Source organism: Dermacentor variabilis, unplaced genomic scaffold, assembly GCF_050947875.1.
Source record: "Dermacentor variabilis isolate Ectoservices unplaced genomic scaffold, ASM5094787v1 scaffold_12, whole genome shotgun sequence".
Classification (NCBI taxonomy): domain Eukaryota; kingdom Metazoa; phylum Arthropoda; class Arachnida; order Ixodida; family Ixodidae; genus Dermacentor; species Dermacentor variabilis.
This window is the reverse complement of record NW_027460280.1, coordinates 35,123,114-35,144,255: the sequence shown is the minus strand read 5'-3', so window position 1 is coordinate 35,144,255 and position 21,142 is coordinate 35,123,114. Positions and strand designations below refer to the sequence as shown.

The following is a 21,142-nucleotide window of genomic DNA, read 5'->3' as shown; positions in this document are numbered from 1 at the left end:
CCACCCGCCTTCAGTGGGCACGGGAACAGTACCGTTGGCATGGCTCTCAACCACTATGTTTTCACTTCGCAGGTTTGTGCTTCCTTTCCTTTGTGCGCTAAGAAAAGCGATGACCCATGTTTGCGTCTGCTCCCGTGCCCAAGAGTTTTCTCTGAAACCGCGTGTGAGTGTTTTTCTATGGTGATTCTTTTGTTGTGCTCGGGAGACGTTGAATTGAACCCTGGCCCTAACATTCGCCCTGAATCTCCGCTTAACATTGAGTCCTTGCCAGACGACCTCTCTGAGCAGATGAGCATAATCTTCAAGCCCATAAAGGATATCCATACGGGTTCCTTACAAACGTGAAAGTTCCAGGCCGAGATTATTGCTGATGTTGAGGCCATAAAAGGTGGACAAAAATCACTTGAATCAAGTTTCTGGTATTATGAAAAGGCTAGACCCACTAGAGGAAAAGTCCGAAAACGTTGATAATGTCAGCCTCAAAGTTTCCAGCATAACGAAAACAATTAAAGAAGTTAGCACTCGGAATAATCTTCTTGAATCTCGTTTAAATGAATTGGAAGATTGGTCGCGCCGCGACAGTTTAATTTTCCGTGGTCTCCCTGATAATAATGAGGGACGGCAGCAAACATAATCGAATATAACCACATTAATTGGTAGTATTACCGAAACACTTCATGCAGACGCAATCCAACGTGCGCACCGTCTAGGTTCGTACACGCCTAATAAATCCCGTCCCGTTATTGTGAAATTCGCAAACTTGAATACCAAAGCGAAACTACTGTCTCTGCGTAGCCAATTCAAGCATAAGACGATCAATCTAAGTGAGGATTTTTCCGTTGCTACACGAACCGCGCGAAGAAAATTGATAGCATTCGGTAAGAGCCAAGCCTCTCTGAACCTTTCAAATTGCGATATGATAAGTTAATCCTGAACGGCAAATCATACGTGTACAACGCCAATTCATATCAAAATGAAGAACTCGAGCAACGCAGTGATAATGTAGCGCCTGTACATCCTGTTCCGCCACGTCCTCCGATCTAGGAAAGCGCCAGGGCCAGTGGTTCATTTTCTTCATTTACTCAAGTGTCAGTTTTATATTCTCACGTGAAAAGCACCTGCAACAAATGCGATTCTTTATCTTCTGCAAAAATTATTGCGCTTACTGAAACATGGTTGCCTGCGCATGTCACTGACACAGAAGTGTTTCCCGATGCTGTGAAATTTCGTGTTCATCGCTGCGATCGTACTGCGCGCAGAGGAGGTGGCGTCCTTTCGGCGATTTCAAATGATATTCCGTCTTCACATGTCGGTACGAGCGACGATCTAGAGGCTGTCTGGGTTTCCATAACTCTTGGTCACAAAAAAAAAAAAATCCATCATAGGCGTGTTCTATCACTCACCCTCTGCACAACCTACATTTTTACACGACCTACACGACAATATATACCTTGTTCGCACGCGATTTCCTTCATCTCCCATCCTACTGGGAGATCTTAATCTTCCAAACATAACCTAGAACGATCAACCATCACTTTCTCCCTTTTCGGCACAAGCTAAGGAGTTTTTAGACTTGTGCTCAGTTTTTTTCATTGTTACAACTCGTAATACAACCTACACGTGTAGCTTCTAATGCCGCAAGCACCCTTGACCTGGTTTTGACATCCCACCCTGATACAATTTCGGAGATTACACACCTACCTGGTATAAGCGATCACTGCCTACTTGCATTATTTTCAATTGACACTTTAACCTTCAAAGCAAATATCAGAAAAACTATACATATTTAAAGAAGCGCTAACTTTACCGCCCTAAATAACGAATTAACTGCATTTCTAGACACTTTCCTACCGAATTCTGAAAATCGTTCGCTTCAGCACAATTGGGACACGTTCGCCGCAAAAGTTCAGAAACGAACTGAAAAGTACATTCCATCCCGCATCATTACCTCCAATTCTGATTCTCCTTGGTACAATACCCATCTTAAGCGCCTATGTAAGCGCAAAAAAAGAACGCCTATATCGCTCCGCAAAACACTCGCCAACTGACACACGACGGTCTGCTTATAAGTCCGCATTCGACACGTACGTAACAGCACTAAAGAACTCTAAATCTAACGTTCTATCTAACGTACTTCCATCAATGTTAACGACTAATGTTAAAAAGTTTTGGGGTGTAATTATCCCCTTGCATGATGAACACCTAACCCAGGAAGACTCATTGGGCATCCTTATACCTAAGAAACAGTGCGCTGCCGCCCTTAATGACGCACTTGTGCAAACTTTTTCTGTTTTCTGCAATGGCCACCTACCTCGTTCTCGCCAGTACGATTATGTAGTTATGCCTCCAGTGATCGTGGATATGGCTGGCGTTGCGAAACTAATTGATTCCCTGAACCAACACTCATCGCCTGGTTACGACTCCAATAATTCGAAATTTTTTAAAAATACCAACGCCGTTGGTTCTGTTATGCTAACAAAGCTTTTTCAACGATCACTGAATACATCTATTCAACCTAGCTAATGGGAAATCGAAAAGGTGGTTCCACTGCATAAATCAGGTAACAAAAATTTAGCAGCTAATTATCGCCCCATCTCACTCTCAAACACTTGCTGTAAATTGCTCGAACATATAATTTTCAAACATCTTGTTAACTTCCTGGCATCTAATGAATTTTTCACACCAGCTCAGTATGGATTTCGAAAAAAATTTCATGTGAAACTCAGCTTGCAATCTTTACGCACAAATTGCATCGTATTCTCGATCGTTCGTCATTTACACATCACATTTTTTGGACTTCGCTAAAGCATTTGATAAGGTCTGTCATAAACCTTTACTTTATAAAATAAGTCAGCTGAACCTGGACACTAACATCCTAAAGTGGACTGAATGATTCCTATCTAATCACTCTCAATTTGTAACCGCAAACGGCCATACCACTTTGAAGCGTAACTTCCGGTGTACCTCAAGGTTCAGTACTCGGGCCTCTTTTGTTTCTCATTTATATTAGACTTCCCTTACTCACTCTCATCTAACATTCGCTTATTTGCTGATCATTGTGTTATCTTTCGTGAAATAACTAATGCAGAGGCTCCTAACCACGTTCAGTCTGATCTAATTAGTATAGCTAACTGGTGCAAACATAGCTAATGGAGCTAAACGTTGGCAAATGTAAAGTGATGCGTGTATCTAGAATAACTATCCGCACGAAAAGTATGCGTGTATCCAGAACAGCCTGCATACCATATTACCCAAATAATGTTCTCTTGGCCGGAATTAGTTCACTTTTATAATTACCTAGGTGTGCATATCTCTGCTAATTTATCTTGGAATGTTCATACTGACTACGTAATCCGCAATGTTAACCGCATGCTTGGCTACCTACGCCGTAACTTTTCAACGGCTCTTTCATCCCTAAAAATGCTTCTTTATACTAACTCTTACACGTCCGAAACCTCAATATGCAAGCGCTGTTTGAGATCCCGCCACTGACAAAGTAATTAATTCATTAGAACTCGTGCAAAATAATTCAGTTCGTCTCATCTTATGTAATTACAACAGAACTTAAAAAAATTAAATTATAGGGTTTTACGCGCCAAACCACTTTCTGATTATGAGGCACGCCGTAGTAAGTACACGGGTGTTTTCGCCCCCATCGATATGCGGCCGCCGTGGCAGGGATTCGATCCCGCGACCTTATGCTCAGCAGCTTAACACGATAGCCACTGAGCAACCACGGCGGGTTACAACAGAGCTGCAAGTGCGTCTGCCATGAAAACCGGCCTTACACTTGCCCCACTTTCTTCTCGTCGTAAAATCGCACGTTTAGTCCTTTTTTCATAAATTATACCTTTATTCAACACTCCGCAACGATTTCATTTTTTCAGCCACAGTACGTATGGCCTCGAATCGACCACCGTTATAAAGTTGGCCTTGAATTCATGTAACACTAAAACCTTTCGCAGTCATTTTTTCTGCGGTCATCCACGGAATGGAACCATCTTCCTGATGAAGTTGCATCAATTTACGATAACCAAAGATTTCGAGCAGCTCTAGCTAACATTGTGTAATCGAAGCACTTCTTTGTTGTTGTTGTTTACTGTATGGTTGTAACCTAAGTGGTTTTGTATTTACAGATTTACTATCTTAGTTTGCTATCAATTAAAAATGACTTTGTAAACCCTAGCTAAAGCTCTATAATCACAAGCCATTGTACTTAAACGTTCTAACTGCTTACATTTGTTTCTTTTTCTCATTTGCTGTAACCCACTGCCCTCTTTAATGCCTTTGGCCCTGAGGGCAACAACAAATAAATATTTCGCAAAAAAATGAAGAAAAAGATATCGTGTTGAAATTTCTGCTGGCTCTAGAAAATGGGCCACTGCTGTTCAAACTAAGTACATTTTTTTTAAAGTATACGCACAGCTTTCGTGGTAACGATGCGTGTCTGCGTGACCACTATTCTAAAACAGTGTAACCTTATACCATGCCGGAAGCATAAAGAAGGGCGCACACCAGCTAGCGTGTGAGTTGCCAACTCGCCCACGAAGCAGCAATCGCAGCATATGTGAACTTACCCTCCAAGAGAGCTTGATCGAGCTTGAATCCAACGCAGCCGCGCTAACTTGGGATGGTGCTTCCTGAGGGGCTGGAAAAGCGCAGTGAAACGTGAGTTTAAAGGTCTCACGCAAAAGCCATTACCACTATGACAAAGCGAATTTGTGTAAATGTACGGCATGCGTCGTAGGATAAAGTCCCCCGAAAAAAGTGACAATTGAGAGTGTTCTTCCTGTTTGTTTTTAAACAGTTTTTTTTTCTTATGGCTATAGAGTATTTGAAACGACGGACATAAGATTCAAAATGTAATGGAAGCAACAGCGGAGTTATTGTCCAGTTCCCGCAGGCATTATACGGCGTAAGTAAAACATGTCGCAAGGTTACAAGCAGCGCTTTGGCACAAGAGATGTAACAACAGTGGGACTCGGACTGTCAGTGGGCTGCTAGCTGCAGCTCATTGTTGAAGTTGCGCACACAAAGCTGGAGCGGAAAGGTACGAAGACATGCACGGCACGGAATGGATTGCACAAGCTCTACCAGCTATCCAGTCGACTATATATATATATATATATATATATATATATATATATATATATATATATATATATATATATATATATATATATATATATATATATATATATATATATATATATATATATATATATATATATATATATATATATATATATATAATTCAATGAGAAGTTCTGTAGGTCCGGTGCATAGGTAGATTTAGAAATGAAGGTGCACGCTTACGAAAATTGCATCTTTAATGTTTTTAACGTTTCGGCCGTGCCACGGCCGAAACGTTAAAAACATTAAAGATGCAATTTTCGTAGGCGTGCACCTTCGTTTCTATATATATATATATATATATATATATATATATATATATATATATATATATATATATATATATATATATATATATATATAATACTGTACAGGCCCTATGGGGGCATTGTGTAAGGGGGGTTACAAAATCAAAGGCAAGCAAGAGTAAGCAGCCTTCTGAAGTCTGGTACAAAAGCTACGTCCCAATGCAGGGCTCTTCAACATTAGTAGAAAGATCAAAACATGCAAAAGAAAAAAAATACTGAAGTAATAAAATGCCACAAAGGCACACTTCAAGGAAAAAACACGAGTAAAATTAACGTAAGGCACTAATACTTGAAAGTACAATACAGGAGAAATGAACAGATCAAGGAATACAATGCTTCAAGGAATATTTCGGGAAAAGGACGCAAAAAAGCAATAATATAGACAGGGCATACTAGTGAGCACGTGACGCAGCATAAAATACCAATTGATCAGAGCGAGATAGCAATGTACCAGTAGAAATAAAATCTTCGCAAGTTGTTCGAAGCACATTGACAAGTATAAAAAACAAGATAAAGTGATTTGTAAGTGCTATTATAAAGAATGCTCGTGTAGGAGATGACGAAATTTTTGTTCATCTGATTCGGAAGCAATGTTATCAAGAAGATTGTTCCGCAAGCGAATGGTCGCAGCGAGGGCGGAAAAGTTGAAAGCATGTGTCGTACCGTACATGCGCGCAAAACTTAAGTGGTTATTTCATTGGAGAGACCTGTTTGAGGCAATCTGGATATGCAGTGCGGATTGTGTGGCATTACAAATATATTTGTGAAACAAGGATAACAGAGCGATATAACAGCAAGGCTGGAGGAATGATCGAGTTTGATTTGCGTTACGCTGGAGTGGTGGCTATAATTGCATGAGATGAAACGGGCAGCTCGGTTCTGTACTGATTCAAGCATGTCGATTAAATAGGTAGGATGAGAGGACCAAATGAATGATGCATACTCAAGCTGTGGACGAACAAATGTCTGATAGGCCAATTAGCGGATGTTGGAAGGTAAGTAACCTAATGTCCTTGAAGCTTTCGTGCAGATGGCTGCAATGTGGCCTGTCCAGGAAAGGTTTTCGGTTAGGTGAACACCCAAATATTTATATGAGCCTGCATGTAACAATTCTTCCTTACTGTCGTTGTATGAAAAATGTGAGTTGTCTCGCTTACGCCTAAAAGAAATCACCCGACATTTTGATACAGTTAGAGCACACACACACACACACACACACACACACACACACACACACACACACACACACACACACACACACACACACACACACACACACACACACACACACACATATATATATATATATATATATATATATATATATAAGCATGTCACCGGAGCAGCTTATGCATAATCCACTTGCTGGTTTCTTACCTTCCATGTTTGTCGTGACTGATATGGGCTTGCTGGGTGCAGAGGAGCCAAGGTCGTTGTTGGCAATGATCTTGAACTGGTACTCGGTCACCGGCTGCAGGTTCGTCACCGACGCCGTGGTCAGTCCCCCCGGTACTGAGATGCGCCGCACGGAGTCGTGGTCGTGTCGGCCTCCTCCCACTGCGCCGATCAAGTGGGAATGCACACCGAACACACGGCCGTTGAGAGGAAAACACTGGGAACCATCGTCGCATAATTTATTTAAATCATTAACCTGTCTTGCAGGATCTTATGAAGAGGGGCTGAGTGCCTCCTCCCGTCCACTGTCCCTGTGCGCATCGCTACACATTCCGTATGCATTACAGCCTGCGCGTGCGCACTAGCACTTTGATCCCGCAGTGGCAACAGTCGTAATAGTGTTGCAAACTAACCTTGCAGGGTTAGTACTCGGAGCATACTAACACGCGGTCGCTCAGTTACTCCCCCTCGCTCACTCACAGTAGGTGAAAAAAGGATCAAGAGGTCTCCGAATGCTGACAACGGGTGCATGCGACATACCGGTCGGTTGGTAGACGATGGAGTAGCTCGTGATGGGGCTGTTGCCGGCGTAGGGCGCCGTCCACACGAGGCTGACCACGTTGCTGGTCACCTCCGCCACCCGAAGGTCTTCGGGTGCGTCGGGAACCTCTGTGGATGAAAGTACGACGTCCGTCATGAAGCGTGACAAGGAAGTGCCGCCACGTTCTGTTAGATGCTTCTGCTTTACGTAACTACGTGTAAATGAACTGTGCTAGTGCAGAAGGCACTGAAACGTCAACTTCTTACTCTTGTTGAGCTTGCGAGAAAAGTCACGTGAACTCTGATCCGTGGAGTAGCGCGGTGTTTCAGATGTGTTCTCCGTCTTAATAAGACAGACGAAAAGTGCAACATGGAAATTGCTGTTCAAAATAAGGCGTGCCTGAGGAGGGCATGAGAATGCATAGTCTAACAGGATAGCGCTCGTCCTTGTTTTTTCTCGGCTGTCCTCGTGTCTCCGAGCAAGCGTTTTCAGTGTGTAACAGGAAATCGCTCGAGATGATAAAAGCGGATGTTTCGTCAGGGAGCTAATGAGATTACGGGTCGCAGAAGCGCCGGATGGACGGCCGTCGCGTCACGACAGCGAACATGGCACGGAAAAGACCGCCGGAATCATCAAAATCAAGTGTGAAATTGCATGTACGGTACAGTTCAATCGCTGCGGTCCAAGAGCGTTGGTGCACCTACGACATAGAAAGGTTGCTCCCTATAGCCAGGACACTGGCTCTTGTGCACTCATTAGCGTTATTGAACGAATTAACGTCGCTCGAGGAGACATCCTTTAAACGCTCTTTTCTTTTTTCGTATTAGGGAATAAATTTATCCCAATACCTTTTTTTCGGTCTTTTCAGGAAATCTGGTTGAATGTATCTTGCAGTAATACAGCGAGTGGGGCTAGTCGGTTTCCGTTCACAATGAATGTTAAGAGCGCTCGTCCCATGTTCTTTCTTGTCTTAGTCCCTTGTTGCGCTCGTAACATTCATTATGAATGTATCTCCTAATCTTTCCGTTTTGTTCGAAGCTGTTGCTTAGACAAGAATGCGCTCGCGATGACGCAACTGCTACCGATGACGGGGAGCAGGCGCTCGCTTCAAACTGTCGCTGGCTGACGTGCGCGCTTGACGCGTGCGTGCGGGTGGCGGCTCTCGCGCACTCTCTTAAGAAAAAAAAAAAAAGTCGTCATATTCACTAACTAAATGCTAACACGCTGCTTGTCCCAAAAGGCGCTACCTTGTTGTTAAATGCAGGCAGTATATTGATTGTTAGTACTTTTCACTACCTGCTGAAGCTAGAAAGAAAGCACTAACATAGTACTAACGAAATACGACCTCGGTAGTGCAGCTACTAACGCAACTGAAATATAATTGCCAACAGTACAATGGGACCTATTCGGGCCATAAGTGCCGCTTGCATTATCATATGAAGTCGGTGGTATTGCGAAAGCATAATTAGGTAAAATAATAAATATATCAAAAAAAGGAGGACTGCGTCCTTGCGCTATATAGACCTTTTCATCGGGCGAGGAGCATAGGGCGCGCGGAGAGCCTTTCCTCCTCTCTGGCTTGGGCGATCCGGCGCAGCGCTGCTTGAAAGTATTGCTGTCGCGTGTTGCGGAACGATTTCGAGATGTTTTAGATGGTACTTTGTGAAATTTACGCCATGTCCGTTCATATAAGGTCGTCACGGAAGCCTTTCGGTGCACCGGTAACTACAGTAGGCGGAAACATCTCTTGGGGGCGCAAAAATGTGACGCGCTTTATCAGCCACGGTGTACGGACAGTATAAGTCGCGGTGTGTGTAGTGAACTATTTTGCTTATATCGGTTTTAATTCAACAAAGAAAACCGATGTCTCTGTATTAGCAGCATGAAATGGTAAATCTGCTCACTATCTGATCGCTTGGCGTAGGGAGTAAAACATAAACCATAAGAGCGCATGCTCGTGCACGGCCAACCCAAGGCAACCACGAAACATCTAAGCGGCAGGCGCTATCAAATATTTGTGATGCACCGGCATCGTTCTCGCGCATTTCTAGTCTAGTAGGCTTCAAATTACCATTTGTTTACGCTAGCCTTCCTGCATGAGGCCGATGGCGCTGCTCAACACAGCGATCACTGCGGTTGGTGAACCAGCACGATACATATGTAAGCTGGGCGCTTCGGCATTGCCTTTTTGGCCTGTATACAGCCATAATATCCAATAGCCAGGGATCGCATAAAAAAATTCGATGCCTATTCTTGAGCACAAAATTTCCGTGATACGTGTGAGTGCGTCGTAGAGAACGGAACGAACACAACCGGAAAAACAAAATCGGTTATCATCCTCTTTCTCGAAAAAGACGATGAGCAAAACGTGAACAAGGTGAATGCAGGAGCCAACGTTTCGACAAGTGGACTTTTCTTCAAGGCGACGTACGCTTTCCTCGCCACAGTATATATAAGTGGGGTTCTTCTAAAGGGGAGAGGGTGTGAGGCGGGAGGGTGCGGAAACGAGGGAAGGTGTGTGAGCGTGTCGAATTGAGAGTAAAGGAACGCTGTGCACAAGGTCAAAGCAAGGGCCATACCCGCCCCCCCCCCTCCCCTCCCCATCCCGGTCTTTCAACGCACGCGTGTTAGCCGGCGTGTCAAGGGCGTCTGACAGGCTGAAAAAAAAAGAAAGAAGAATGGAAAGGGAGAAAAGGAAATTGGCGAAGAGACAGCCCACACTAGAATCTGACAGACCGCCGGCCTTTATAGCAAAATATTCTAATGCACTCCCAAACATAAACAACATCCTAAGAAAATACCACCCAATATTATCAAGCAACGAGCGTCTGCGAAAAGCGTTCTCGGATGTACCTAGGGTTACCTATCGCCGAAACAGGAACTTTAAAGACATGCTAGTGCACGCAAAGTCAGCCAGCAGCATTCCCCCGTAATAAAAGCATGTTGTCGCCCTAGGTGCAAAACCTGCAGGCACCTTCAAAGTGACATTAAAATTAAAAGCACCGCAAATAGTTATACACTTGAAGTCAAATCTAGCTTCACTTGTACAAGTTCGGATGGGATTTATATGCTTGAATGTTCCTTCTGTAAGAAACAATATATCGGTGAAACAGGACAATCAATGAACGTCAGAGTAAACACCGCGCGGACACAGCTTAAAATCTTCCCAAAGCCGTCGCCGAGCATTTGAACCAACCAGGTCATAACGTTGATGAACTTAAACTCTACATCTTACAGTCAAATTTCCGTTCTGAACGAGAAAGAAAATACAGAGAATCATACCTTATCCATAAGTTCAAGACATTGCAACGAATAGGCATAAACGTTTCAAAGGGAGTTTTAGAATCTATTCGCTATGCTAAATTTCAAGTTATAGGCAACAACACTTAGTTGGATTTCTTGGCGTATCCCCCTTTTTTTCTTTTTTTTCCCTTTCTATTCCTCCCCCCGCCCCTTTCTTTTTCAGCCGGCGTGTCAGACGCCCTTGACACGCCGGCTAACACGCGTGGGTTAAAAGACCGGGGTGGGGGGAGTGGGGGGGGGGGGGGGGGGCGAGTGGCCCTGGCTTTGACCTTGTGCACAGCGTTCCTTTACTCTCAATTCGACACGCTAACACACCTTCCATCGTTTCCGCATCCTCCCGCCTCACCCCCTCTCCCCTTTAGAAGAACCCCACCTATATATACTGTGGCGAGGAAAGCGTAGGTCGCCTTGAAGAAAAGTCCACTTGTCGAAACGTTGGCTCCTGCATTCACCTTGTTCACGTTTTGCTCATCGTCTTGAATTTCCATGTCCCGCATTCCCCGTCTTCGAAGAGCAACTTGTAAGTTCAAGAGTATTTATAGCTTTAGTTTGAGGGAGAACATGTTGCACCGGTGAACACCTACGTATTTGGTTAAATAATGAAAGCTTTGTGCACAAATTTCTAGGGCCTTCTGTCAGCATACATGTGTGCTATGAGGTCGCACATAACTGTTGGTGCAAAATAATGAACAACACTACAGTTTCTCTCAGCTTTGCATAAGACTGTCACAATCACAGCATAGTAGGCCACGGCCCGACAAGATAGTAGTTACTTCGTAGTTACTTAGTAAAAACTGCAAAGGAGCCTTTGTGGCTAGTAAAGGCAGCACTTACTAGCTTTAGTTGCTAGTACAGAACTAGTTTGAATGTAGTAAAATACTTCGTAATCTAGTAAACGCGTGCGTTTACTAGCTTTATTTGTAAGAGTGCAGGCGTTACGTGGGTCGACCTTTGCCGCGCACCCCAACGGCCGTCTCAATTTAGGCTTCGTGCGGTCGGTCGCTCACCTTGCACGATTACGCGGCTGCTGCCGGTGTCCCTGCCAAAGGGGTTCGACGCGGTGCAGCTGAAGGTCGCGGAGTCACTGCGCTCGGCCGTGCGGATCTTGAGCGTAGAAAGGCGGCCTCGCTCATCGTTCTCCTCCTTGAGCACGTACCTGGAGAGATACAGAGACACCCTTCGCTGTATGTTGCCCGGTGCCCAAAGAAAACAAGAGATCATGCACAAGCAGCGCAAGTTTCACTGCTTAAATCTTTGATAACGTGCTCACGTGTATCGAGATGGCCGCATTTAAGACGGCAGCGGGTATTTTACTTTCTCTTCAGCGCGCAGGGAAGCAGGAGGCCAAGGAAACGGCGCGAAGACAAACAGCGGTATTATGAATGAATTTTGGGGTTTTACGTGCCAAAACCACGATTTGATTATGAGGCACGCTGTAGTGGGGGGACTCCGCATTTATTTTGACGACCAGGGGATCTTTAACGTACCCTCAATACACGGGATACCGGTGTTTTTGCATTTCGCCCTCATCGAAATGTCGCCGCGGCCGGGATATGATCTCGCGGCCTCTTGCTTGGCAGCGCAACACCGTAGCCGGTAAGCCACCACGGCGGGACGCGGAATTGTGTCTTACCTAGTTGTGCGGTCAGATCTGTCGTTCGTATTTTTTTATCTTTTCAGTGTTGTTATCACCGTGCCCTAGTACAATAAAGCAACAAAAAGAAAAAAAAAAGTTCGATAAAAGAAAATAACTCAGAAAGGGAAGGGGACATTTGCGAGCGCAGGATGGGACGATGTGTGACGGAGCTGCACTGCTAAGTAGTGCAATTGTAAACGATGCCATCCGCAATGCCGTTCACGTCAGAACTTCGGTGGAGTGTCTACGTCGACGTATACATATAGGGTGGCTCAGATAACTTGTGGGCGCTACGAGATTGCAACCCCCTTAGCATTGTTCACTGTCCTTTTGAGCAAATCAAAAGTATATTGTATTGCGACCTTTCATTAATTATGATGAATTAACTAACTTTAAAAGATTTACATAATTCAAAATATTTAATGACGTTGTACAACCCATTGAGAAATATCCCAATAAATTATCTTCAAGAAAGGTGCTGTCGTTTTAATTTTTCGGGTCTGAAAAGACGGCGCACGCGATATAAAAAAAAGTACCACGTGACTACGCTCTTGTGCGCTGCGACATTAGTGTCACGAAACATATTACCAACGGATGATCGATTCTGCAGGCAGATCGAACAGATAAAATATGCCTTAAGCAACAGGCGTGGATTGAATACGATGATTGTGGGATCCATCTTCGCTAAGGAAGCTCGTGTGTTGAAGCCACGAAGCAACTGGAGCCATGAGTAGACGATTAATTGCCCGTGGCAATTCTTGAAATTCTGTCAGCATTTTTGTTGCTGACAGACGTCGTACAAGGCGACGACGCTTTCACAGTGGCTGGCGAATCGTCGAAAACGACAGGTGTGGCCATCGCCTCTCATTCTTGCTTTCCGCCTATCCGCGCGTTCGGTGTGCGTGCAGCACGTATCATTCGTTGATGGCATGTTTGAGGCCACTAATGCCGCTGCGTGCTAGCACTTTCTTTTCAAATTTCGCATGCTTTCTTTGCAGCCTGGAAAAATGAAAACCACAGTAGCTGACGTCACGGAAATACTTTTTTGGCTGTTTCTTAATAGGCTCTACAACCTGTTCACTCAAGATCTCGCCTTTAAAGCACAACAATAAAAGTTGGTTATTTATTACTGTTAATCAAGCATGGTGAACAATACTAGCTTGGTAACATTTTCGTAGCGCACACGTGGATATTTAAAGGCTTGGCACAAGTTAACTGAAGCACCACGTATTGTGGGGATTTAGCGCAGCGTGACATGTGACAGGCTACAGCTATGTCATCACCGACGAAACGAAGAAACGGATAGAGACGGCGGTTAGCGCATTGCACTCTACGTCAAATACATCGATTTCAGGCGCGCTTGGCCCTGCTTAGAGAGACATGTGCCTCTTGGCTTGTTGATAGACATGTGCCTCTTGTTCGAATTCGCGGTGATTTAGGAAAACACTGGTTTTCTAACGCACTTCGGAGGCTGTCGGGAAAGAAAAAAGTCTGTTTCGTGATGCGAAACGCTCTAAATCTTGTTCAAAGTGGGACAAGTACTTTAAATGCCTGTGCGAATACACTAGCACGTTGAGACGATCCAAAAAGAAAGTGTTCCACCACGATTTGCCTAACATCATGCGTGTCGACCCCAAAAATGTTGGAATATTCTGAAACCAAACAATAGCTCCAACAACAATTCCTTGACTTAGTCTGACGGTTCAAACGCGCCGCTTGATCAGCAGTCAGACGTAATGAACCCATATTTTTCTTCTGTTTTCACTCATGAGCCTGCACTGAAGGACTTTGATTTGCCGAGCTACAGTTTTACCCTCATGTTTCCAGTTACAAATAATTCTCAACGTATTATGACACTTATCGAAAACCTAAAGATTTCTAGTGCCCCCGGGCCAGATAACATCACTGCTAAAATACTAAACAAAAAGAAATTATGGGGTTTTACGTGCCAAAACCACTTTCTGATTATGCGGCACGCCGTAGTGGAGGACTCCAGAAATTTCGACCACCTGGGGTTCTTTAACGTGCACCTAAATCTAAGTACACGGATGTTTTCGCATTTCGCCCCCATCGAAATGCGGCCGCCATGGCCGGGATTCGATCCCGCGACCTCGTGCTCAGCAGCCTAACACCATAGCCACTGAGCAACCACGGCGGGTTGCTAAGACACTAAAAGGTACGAAAGAAATTTGCAGTCTAATATTACAAATAATTTTTATCCAGTCCATTACTGATAGTTCACTTCCAAATGACTGGAAGATTAGTGAAGTGGTACCGGTATATAAGTCAGGTAGCCACTCTGATCCTTCCAACTACCGCCCCATTTCCCTAACGAGTATTCCCTGTAAACTCCTAGAACATATAATATATTCGCAAATAGCATGTCATCTCGGTGATCATTCCTTCTTTTTTTCACAATCAGCACGGTTTCCGGCCTGTTTTGTCATGCGATACACAGCTTTTTGAATTTATTACTGAACTTCACCTGAACTTAGACTCATCACTTGAAACTGACGTCATATACCTAGATTTTGCCAAAGCATTTGACTGTGTTCCCCATCAGCGGCTTTTGGCCACACTTTCATGCCTCGGTCTCGACCCTCTCGCACTGTCATGGATCCGTTGCTTTCTTACTAATCGATTCCAGTACACGGCTGTCGGAAATCATTGTTCAACCACTGCTAGCGTCATCTCCGGAGTACCACAGGGGTCCGTCCTCGGTCCCCTTCTCTTTCTCATCTTCATAAACGACCTTCCTAACGGCACATCACCCAATATCCGACTTTTTGCAGATGACTGCGTAATATATCGTCGCATTACAGACCCAACCGACTATGCAATGCTCCAAAATGACTGACACGTTTTAGAAACCTGGTGTTCCAACTCTTTAATGAAACTTAACATCTCCAAATGTAAGGTTATGCAGGTATCCCGTAAACACACTAAAAAGGATCACTCGTACTTTTTAAACTCGACAGCCCTATCCACCGTTGAATCATATCGTTATCTCGGTATCACTATAAATAGCAAGTTGACCTGGTCCGACCATATAACAAAATTGGCTACCGACACTAATAAATCACTTGGTTACGTCAGACGTACGCTTGCGCTGTGCGGCCCTCATCTGCAAGAAAACTAGCTTATGAAACTTTCATTCGAAGTAAACTTGAATACGCCTCAGCTGTTTGGAGCCCGCACCAAGCTTGCTTAATTAATATATTAGAATCTATACAAAATCGTGTCCTAGATTCATCACTTCCAGGTACAGCCGTGAAGAAAGTGTCTGTGCGATTAAATCACCTCTAGGACTCGAACCATTGGTGTTGCGTCGTAAAATGGCAAAACTGTGCCTTTCCCAGCGACTTTATTATAATTTCACTGAACTGCATAGAAGGCTTCTAATCCCACCAACCCGTACATCTCGTCGCCTTTTTAACTCTTGCAGCATCCAGCGCTTGCATAGTTCAACATTTTGCTTTAATAAATCGTTTTTGCCTAGCGCCATTGCAGAGTGGAACAATTTATCAGATAGAGTTGTAATGAGCGTAACCCCATTATCTTCAAGCAGCTGCTTACTGGTCACCTCAAACCCTAACCTTATAATGGCCGCACTTTGCCTCCATTCTTTTGCGATTGCCGTCTCACATTGTGACTGGTCTGCTGATTTGCTTTTGCATTCTATGCAGTGTGCATCTTGGCCTTTTTTTTTTCTCATACAAATCCACAGGCTGAGTTTTGTAAGAAATTGTAACCATATCTTTGTTTCTATTCTTATATGTAATACCCCGACAGGGGTCCTTAAAAGAAAATAAATGATGATGATGAAATCGGCCTCTCCCACTAAAATAAAGATATAGAAAACCACCCTACGCTGTGTGAACATCGCGATGATGCTTTGTACGTCAGTACAGCAAATTATGAGATGCCCTATCCCTTGCAAATTAATTTCGTCGCTGACGACACCGCATAGGCTATTTAGGGCGACGAAAGCCACGTCGAAGAAGCAATCAAAGCCGTGTCCGCGCTCCGCCCTTGAGAAACAAAGTTGAGGTTGCTAAGAGTTGCGCAGCCGTCGAGCAGTCCATACTTTACACGCTCGGCACGAGGGTGCGGGCGCTTTCCTGAGCGTCAGACTTGTTTCCTTTTCTTGTCATGGGAAAGAGAGGATTTCGCCAGTTAGTCAAATTATTAAATCGCGTCTAATTTTTGTGCGTGTGTCCTTTCTGGGCAGCCTAAGGTAACGGGTCGGAGGGCTCAGGGGCCTCTTGTTCCCCCTCGAAGCTACCACGAATTACAAGTCGCAGAAGCGGACGGCCGGCCAGCGGTTGCAGCGGCGTGTAACGCACGGCTCATATACGCGCGCCCGGGCTCGAATACGCTCTCGCCTCTGGCGGCGAAATGGATTTTTCAAGGGGCGGGGGGGGAGGGGGGGCGAATTAATTAAAGGAGCCAGCGCGCGGGCCACCGCCCGCAGCGCTAGGCGTAGGCATCTCGAGTGACGTTTTAATAAGAGTCGCGAAGGCGTAGCGCGGCGCTGTCGACGCATCGCAGACAGCGCCGTCCACGCACGCGGGTTGCCCGGTTCGATGCGTGGCGCCAGCAACAGAGGCGCGCGCCACTCAGAAATCACGGATCAGTTTTAGGCGCGCGGAATCCGCCAAGACTTCGGAACTCCCACCGCGTCGCATTAATTGCGGAACGAGACGTTTGCCGCTGCTCCAGAATGCTATGGGCGCGCCCGCGTGACTGTCGGTGCACGGCAGAACGCCGAAAGCCCGATCGTTGCTGCGACTGTACGAACGGATTTGGCGCGTCCGTAGGTCATCTTACTTATGTTTTGATGCATTACTCACAGCACATATGGTATTGAATGCGAGAGCGTTGCCTCTCGGTCAAGAACAGCTTTGCAAAGAGGAAATAGAAAGAAAGAAAGAAAGAAAGAAAGAAAGAAAGAAAGATTGGCCTTTTGCATATGCGGATAGCTTTGCGACGCTGGGCGTGCTTCCGAACATCAGGAACATATTGCCTCGTATAGCTAGCCATTCGTAGATACACAGGTTCAAGTTTCATGACATCGTATAGAGTACACGTTCTAAAAAAATAAAAATAAAAAAAATCTAGAAGGAGAGGCACAGAGAGATAGAAGAAGGCGATTTCGTTAAGCTCGTATCTGGTCCAAGCCACTTGGAAATACGTTCAGCAACGGGGTTTACGCTACTTTATGGTGATATGACGTCGCTGTAGCCATGCAGATGTGCTGAAAAAATTTTGTGCGTAGAAACATCGATAGGCTTATCAGGGTGAGGAGCTTGCCTGCGTGCGAGGCACGCAGTCAGGGGAAGTCTGCCCATGCACCTAATAGTTAAGGTGAAAAATCGAATCTGTCAGTGCGGGTCTGCATACGATTAGGAAAATCCCTTGGATCGCCACATACCGATCTAGGTGCATTGTGAGAGGCTATTTCAATGTTAGAACTAACCAGCACGACTAACCAGCAGCCATTTCTGGATGGCTGCCATGTCAGCGACAAGCGCATAAGGCCCACAAGTACGCGGGGCCAAGTCATGTGTAGTGAGATGGATAACGGGAAAACTCAGCCAGAATGTACGCGAGCAGTCCTGTAAACAGCAGAATAGGAAAACACGTAGTGCAGGTTATGCGTACACGTGGGAATGCGAAAGCAGGGCGGACGGCACAACGAGTTTTGGGCCATTATGCCTGTTGAAAGATAAACTAGTGCGTGAATCGCTGCGTGTGCCCCGCTTCGCCTGAGGTTGTTTGGTGTGGAATGCTCCTCGTGTGCTTCACCTCATTGCGCGTTGCGCAAGCGCCACTGTAGACCGTGTAGCCTGCCTTAAAATTACAACTGATTGAATGACGGCGTGTTTATATATATATATATATATATATATATATATATATATATATATATATCATCGACCGAATACACGTAGATTAACCAGAACATCCGAAACAGTCTGATTTGTTAGCTTCGAAATGCAAGCCCATTCATGCCGGCGCTCCCACGTGATTCAACATGGACCCACCCATGCCATTCGTTGGAAAGCGTCTTCTTACCCGGATTACCCAAAAGGCGTAGTTGCAAAGAGGTTTTGAAGGAAATTATAAAGGAGTATGAATAAAAGCTTAGAAGAGTTTGTGAATGCGTCTTTGTGGAATCTATTACAAAATTAAACAAGCATGTGTTTTGATCAAAGACAAGGGTTGTATTTATTTGTGAAGACTGGTTCATTCGTACAAACAAGCGTGCGCGCATATGTTCCTGATACCAGCCAGTGCCTCATAAACAACACAAGAATACTGCTTTTTAACTGAATGTCCCATGAAAGCCGTGCAGTGGTACATTAGTTACTGCCGAACAAGATGTAGAGCAGCAGGGCCTTTTCTAATCGCAGCTGTTATATTCCTGTTGCAAACGCGGGCAAAGGCGTTTTGAAACCTGCAATAGCCTTACGACTAAACAAAAGCTCTTAAGGTGCTCTGAAAGACGATAAATGAGCTGCTCCGCAGGCTTTGCGGTAAATAAATGACAATAACCCTACATTGCGCAATGACACTTCACCCTTCGCGAAAGAGTCTGCCCAGGTTACCCGGTTCAGAAGCAGCAATGGCTGCATTGAAGTAGAAAAGCATTAAATTGACGGCTGAACTCACGATAGCGCATTGGGCAGAGATTGAACTCGGTGAGGGTATTATCTTGACACAGGGTTGAAGGCCAATATGTCAAGGCGTGTGTTTGAGCAAGGGACTTCATCCTACCGCTTCGTGGTGCGTTTCACAAGAGAAGGGACGATCAACTGTTAGCGAAACGCAAAGAAGGGCCGAAGAAATACGATACGTAAGGAAACGTGCACTGTGGCTGGCTGCATTATTATTTCGCCCAGACAAAAGAAAAAGTGTTTGCGAAAGCCACGTGGTAATAGGTCGCACATAAATGACATCGTTCAATATCTTTCGCTTTCATTTTGACGCTACGTCTTGCGCCAGCGACGGACAGGTTTGTCGAAAACCATGAAACAATTTCAAATCGGCTACGGCGGTTAGCAGTTAGCCGGCCGTCCACCCATAGCCCGCACAAGACCGTCGCTTGCATTACATCAGGCGCTTTCAAAGAAACGTGTCGTTAGGCGAAAATCACCAGAGTGTCGGTGCGACGATACGAACTTGGGACGGTGACTTATTAAAAGAATTTCGAAAATCTGGTTAGGCAAAATCCAGTACAGCATCGACGATATAAAAAATAAAGAAAAAGAAGGATGAAAGAGCTCGAGGCGAGAATATATTGCAGCAGGCAGTTCCTACCACTTCTTGCGAGGGTCACCTGCAGCAAGGGGATAAGAGTGCCTGCGAGACTGCGACACGTTTGAGACTACCGCGTGATTCTCAGGACATCTTGAATAACACAGCAGCGCTTAAGGATAGAAGGGGAAAAACAATCTGGACTTACGAAACACTGTGCCCTCAGAGGCGATTTCTTCGAGAAGGTTGTTAACTCTGCTGCAATGGCCGAAGCTTGTTACTTTCGGAAGTCTGCAATGCCTCACTGCCCGAAAAAATACGCCTGGTTGGCCATGGAAAGTGCCTTTGGCTTTCTCCCAGAATATCTGTCCCCTTTCAAGGCCTCGCTGGTCAAACGCAGAGAGACGACTTCCAGCTTGTGCAATGCTACACTTGGTGAAGCACGAGCGCATTCCGCCGCCGCCGGTCTTTAAGAGTGGGATGAAGCCGTATGACGAAAGAACTGCAAGACAGCCTTCATGCTCACTGTGATTAACGTCTCATGGAAGCTCTGTGGACGAACCTGCCCCGACTAAAGGTGACCACCGATGGCTATTATTTTTTGCGTATAGTCCGTGCTCTTTACTCTTTTCTTTCTCCATTATTGCCAGTCTCTTTGCGGTACTGGTTAGTCCACGAAAATAAGCCCACGTTCTTGAATGCGAAAGCATTATATGCCCCACTGAGTGAAAATACGACGTAGTCGGCGTGACCTAAAGATGGTACCAAAATGGGCGACGCCGCAAATAGTAATTAGAACACGCCCAACAATGCTCGGATAGACGTCAAATTTCTCAGGGAGGTTTGTGTAAACAAAGTAAATTAATTGCGTCGAAAATAAAATCTGCAACATTTCGGTATGTGTGGGAATCGAACCCTGCCCTCCGGCGTGCGAGACGAGCACGCTTTCCCGACGCCACGGCGGCTCCACGGTTCCGGTTGACGAAAGGCGTGCCTAGCGCGTGCGTCATTGCACACGTCACGTACCAGCCTTGACCAAACGTGCCACTTATAGGGCGTGCATCTCGTTGAGCACGTGACGGCGCAACCAGTGGGGAGGAGGTGGCGCCACGTCATGAGTGCATAAAAATGAGCGCTTTCATGGCGTTCCGAGGTCTACAAACGGTGTAATGCTTTCGCATTCCCACAGCTAAGCAGTCTTAAGTGTCTCTGTCTTGTCCGCGCAAGCTCTAACTGCGCCTATAGGTAAGGCCAAACCAAAAGGCGGGCAAGCGTCCCAACGCGCTCGCTTGCCCTCGAGGAGTTCATAAATCGAAGGACCGCTCAGCGGCATTCAATCCGCCTCTTTAATTTTCCTGTGCTGCTCTTTGCAGTACGCCGCTGAAAACGTTCCGGAAGGGTCCCGGGGCTTTCGCCGGTTGATTTGTGTACCTGCGCCCACGTAGAGTGCGTGTCGGTTGTGCGTTTCGTGGATCGCCTATCAATATTAATGGCTTCTTCGGGACAGCATGTCGTTCCTGGAAGCCATGTAGCACTCAACGACTACTGGGTGAGTAGGCCTGAGTG

General features: G+C 45.4%; 1 protein-coding gene across 1 annotated transcript in view; it reads right to left on the bottom strand.

Moving 5' to 3' along the window:
• The window catches only part of LOC142566232 (cell adhesion molecule Dscam1-like), a 706,104-nt gene that overhangs the window by 22,620 nt on the left and 662,342 nt on the right, over positions 1-21,142 (bottom strand). Inside the window, exons 14-17 of the mRNA XM_075677073.1 lie at positions 11,688-11,836; positions 7,377-7,505; positions 6,819-6,998; positions 4,578-4,648 (exon numbers count right to left, since the gene is read on the bottom strand). Coding sequence (XP_075533188.1) covers positions 4,578-4,648; positions 6,819-6,998; positions 7,377-7,505; positions 11,688-11,836 — 529 coding nt within the window. The remainder of the gene's footprint in view (positions 1-4,577; positions 4,649-6,818; positions 6,999-7,376; positions 7,506-11,687; positions 11,837-21,142) is intronic.